The sequence below is a fragment of the Poecilia reticulata genome, linkage group LG22 (assembly GCF_000633615.1).
Source record: "Poecilia reticulata strain Guanapo linkage group LG22, Guppy_female_1.0+MT, whole genome shotgun sequence".
Lineage (NCBI taxonomy): Eukaryota > Metazoa > Chordata > Actinopteri > Cyprinodontiformes > Poeciliidae > Poecilia > Poecilia reticulata.
The window spans coordinates 223,729-227,515 of NC_024352.1; the positions used below are offsets into that span (position 1 = coordinate 223,729).

General features: G+C 39.6%; 1 protein-coding gene across 3 annotated transcripts in view; it reads right to left on the reverse strand.

Moving 5' to 3' along the window:
- Positions 1-3,787, reverse strand: part of LOC103458066 (nesprin-2-like) — a 240,386-nt gene that overhangs the window by 128,596 nt on the left and 108,003 nt on the right. For all 3 annotated transcript variants that reach the window (XM_008398614.2, XM_008398613.2, XM_008398615.2), the window contains exon 15: positions 2,931-3,099. In XM_008398614.2, coding sequence (XP_008396836.1) covers positions 2,931-3,099 — 169 coding nt within the window. The remainder of the gene's footprint in view (positions 1-2,930; positions 3,100-3,787) is intronic.

Consider the following 3,787-nt stretch of genomic DNA (forward strand, 5'->3'; position numbering starts at 1 on the left):
TGTCACCAAAGGGGAAACTTAAAGTGGATGTGGTCTATGGTGACCAAAAACACAAGCTAGACCTCTATGTATTGAAAACCACAGGCCCAGCGTTACTAGGGTGTGAATGGCTGAGAAAAATTCAGCTTGACTGGCATGCAATAAAAGCCCTGAATATCTCAACAGGCCTCAAGAGCTCTACCAATAGGCCTAAGCAAAGATTGTCACAGTTATTGGAGGCTAATGCACACGTGTTTGAGAACACGTGTGATCACTTCCAAAACCTGAGCAAAATACTCACCAGGCTGAATGAGTATGGCCTACGAGCAAAGAGAGAGAAATGTGAGTTTTTCAAAAGTGAAATCTCATACTGCGGACATGTCATTGACAAGCACGGCTTGCACAAGTCACAAGAGAAAATTGAGGCAGTGCTGAAAGCACCTAAACCTGAAAATGTGTCGCACCTAAACCTGAAAATGTGTCACAACTCAGATCATATCTGGGTCTCGTCAACTATAACCACAAGTTTCTGCCAAACCTTGCCTCAGTGCTCTATCCACTAAATGCGCTGCTACAGACAGGAGTGGAATGGCATTGGTCAGAAAAATGTGAAAAGGCATTCACAGAAACAAAGAGACTAATAACATCTGACGAGCTACTTGCCCACTATGATCCATCCAGACCCATCCGTCTAGCATGTGACGCGTCCCCATATGGCATCGGCGCAGTCCTGTCGCACACAATGGATAATGGACTTGAACGCCCAATTGCATTTGCTTCAAGGTCTCTGTCAAGTGCCGAACGCAATTATGCACAGATAGACAGGGAGGCCCTTAGCCTAGTATGGGGCATCAAAAAGTTCCACCATTACCTCTATGGCCGAAGGTTTACCTTAGTGACTGATCATCAGCCCCTAGTATCAATATTCAATCCACGAAAAGGAGTCCCAGTGATGTCAGCTGCGCGACTACAGCGATGGTCCCTGTTCTTAGGAGCACACTCGTACGACATTGAGTTCAAGGGGACTAAACAACATTGCAATGCTGATGGTTTGTAGATAATACATATATCTTATCTAACAATTGTATATTGTTAGAACACAATATACAATAGCTTGGGCTTCAGGCTCAACCTGTGCACAACACCTGGAGAAGTCGGTTCTGGTATGTAGTTGTCAACATTTGTCATGTTTGACATGAAAATATTTACATTGTTAATCCAGAGTCATTGATTCTAGATGGATTTTTTAAAATTGTTTAAATGAAGTCAAGAAAAAGAGAAGATGTTTTTTATAAGCACGCAACTTCTGCTTTTGGTGGATGTTTAGAATGTGTTATTTTAATTCTGTATCATTTAAAATACGACATAGTCAAATCAGTTTATATATTTAAAAAAAAGAAAACTAAGTCAATTCAGTCCAGTCATACATACATTTMAATTGATCCCAACTATAAAACAGTGCAATCACGTGTTTTCTATCCGAAGAAACTCAGTAAATTCCAAAAAATTACAGATTTGGAGGATTTCCTGCTCCATTTAGCAGCAGTAAATGACTGCTTGTGAGAAATTCTTGAAAAGTCAATGTCAGTGTTTTCAGTTGTATGTTTCAAAAGCATGAAGGAAAATTCCCTTTTAACATGAAGAAACCTATCAGAACCTCACTCAGTGTGAAAGACCATTTGCCACGACTGATTGGAGATTTGACAATAAAGAGTTAATACAAAAAGCAGGAGCACTGAACCAGGATTATTTTTTAATGTTAGAGAAAAGTAAAAAGGTAAAGGCAGTAGTAGTTCCTTTAATAAAGCCATTTTTTAGCAATCGCTTTCTCACACAAAGTGTGACATCACCACTGCTCCTACTAGTAAAAAAGGAGTAAAAAATATTCAGTATATGTTATTCTTACATTTTCTGATATCTTAAAGAGAATGAATCAAAACTTTCCAAAATGATTAAAAATTGGCCTCAGCATTGTTTGGTACATGTCTTCAAAAAACAGACACCTTTATGAGTGTCCTGCAATGGATTGGTGACCTGCCCCATGTGAACCCCGCCTCTCACTTATTTACTGCTTGAGATAGGCACCAGCACCTGTTGAGACCCTACATGGATAAGCGTTTTAGATAATGGATGGATGGACCTTTACTAGTTGCTGGGGTGAAGACTAATRAGCAATTATTATGTGGTGAACACTGATCTAGGACTGGAAAGACCCAGACTGCAGGGAATCTGGGATTGTCACAGCTGCTGCTGAGCTGTGACCACTCACATCTGATCATCATCATCTCCAGCTGCTACCATATAAGGACAGATCTTCCTCCTGCACGGCGTCAGATTGTTGTGAAACCCTCAGCGGTAACACCTTCAGGTCTGCTGTAGCTACTTGAGCGATTTGCCCATCTGTCTGTTTCTTCCCTTCTGTCCAGTTGCCCTTCCTGTCCCCGATCCTGACCTACTCCACATGATTTGGACTTCCTGGGTTTTGACCCYGTCTGTCTGACCCTGAGATCTATAACCGGCTGACCTGGATTTGGATTCCCTGGCTCTGACCCTGTCCTATCCGACTGTGAAAAAGCCGATCCCTCAATAAACACCTGTTCTGTATTCACTGCTCAGTCCCTGCGTCCATCAGTGCCTGGATTGTGTCAGGGATGAGGCTTGTATGAACAACAATAATAGAAATGTGAATGCTGTCAATAACAGGAAGCTCAGGATTTATGTGTTCTATTTTTTACTGTTCCTAACTGATTTGAACACTTTATACATTTTCACATTGTGCATTTGTTTGTAGCTTGGTGTCTTTTGGAATTGTCTGAAGCCATACAAAAATGCAACAGGTATTTGCGTTTTGAAAGAAAATATGTCTAATAAATCTAAGCTATGATTAGCATCAGTAAGACATTAACAGAGCACTTATTGCATTAAAGATATCAAGCCTAATGAGAACTTACGTCCCATTCTTGTAGCAACACTCTGACAGCCTCTGGAGAAATGAAGAGTCTCTTTGAGATGCAGAGCTTGGTCCTGATCTGTCCCAATAGATCCAGAACTGTGTGCCGGTGCTCTCTGTATTCCAGCTTGATCCCATGGTACTTAGCAGTCACTCTCACATTGGTGAATCTGATATTGTTGTGAAAGAAACATGTATCAGGAAAATTTGACAATAAAGCAGAAAAATTGATTGTTTCATTAATTGTCTGTACATTAGTCTGTATATTATATATTATATAATAATGTAACTATATTAGTGTATTATTATAGTGGTTCTGAAAAGTCCATGTTCCCCTTGTCAAAGTTCTGAATTTTGGGGTGTAAAAATGAGACCACAATATCCACCTTATTCCTTGCACCCATAATATCCACCTTATTCCTTGCACCCTTATTCCTTGCACCCTTCTGAACTGGAAAGTGCCATTTGTCTATATGTTAGCAACTCTATCCAGCTTTCGTCCGAGATTTTAGGCTATAAAATATGTGAGCACACCAGTTATTTTATTCTTAACCCTCCAATTATGTTGCGGGTCAAATTGACCCGTTTCAAAGTTTAAAAATATTTTTAAAATAGTTGCAAGTATTTTTATTGCATGAAACTTTTTCTATTTGTCTTAATAGGTGAACTCTACATATAAATTGAAAATTTATTCATTTTACACATTTGCAGCCCCCCCTGCGTCTACTTGTTACATCAATACTGTTCGGGTCAATTTGACCCGACAGTCAAGTTAAAGTGCAAAAAAAGATTAAAAATGTCCAATTCTGTTTGTTTCCTTACAGCTATGAACCTTATTTCACCACACACACACAAACA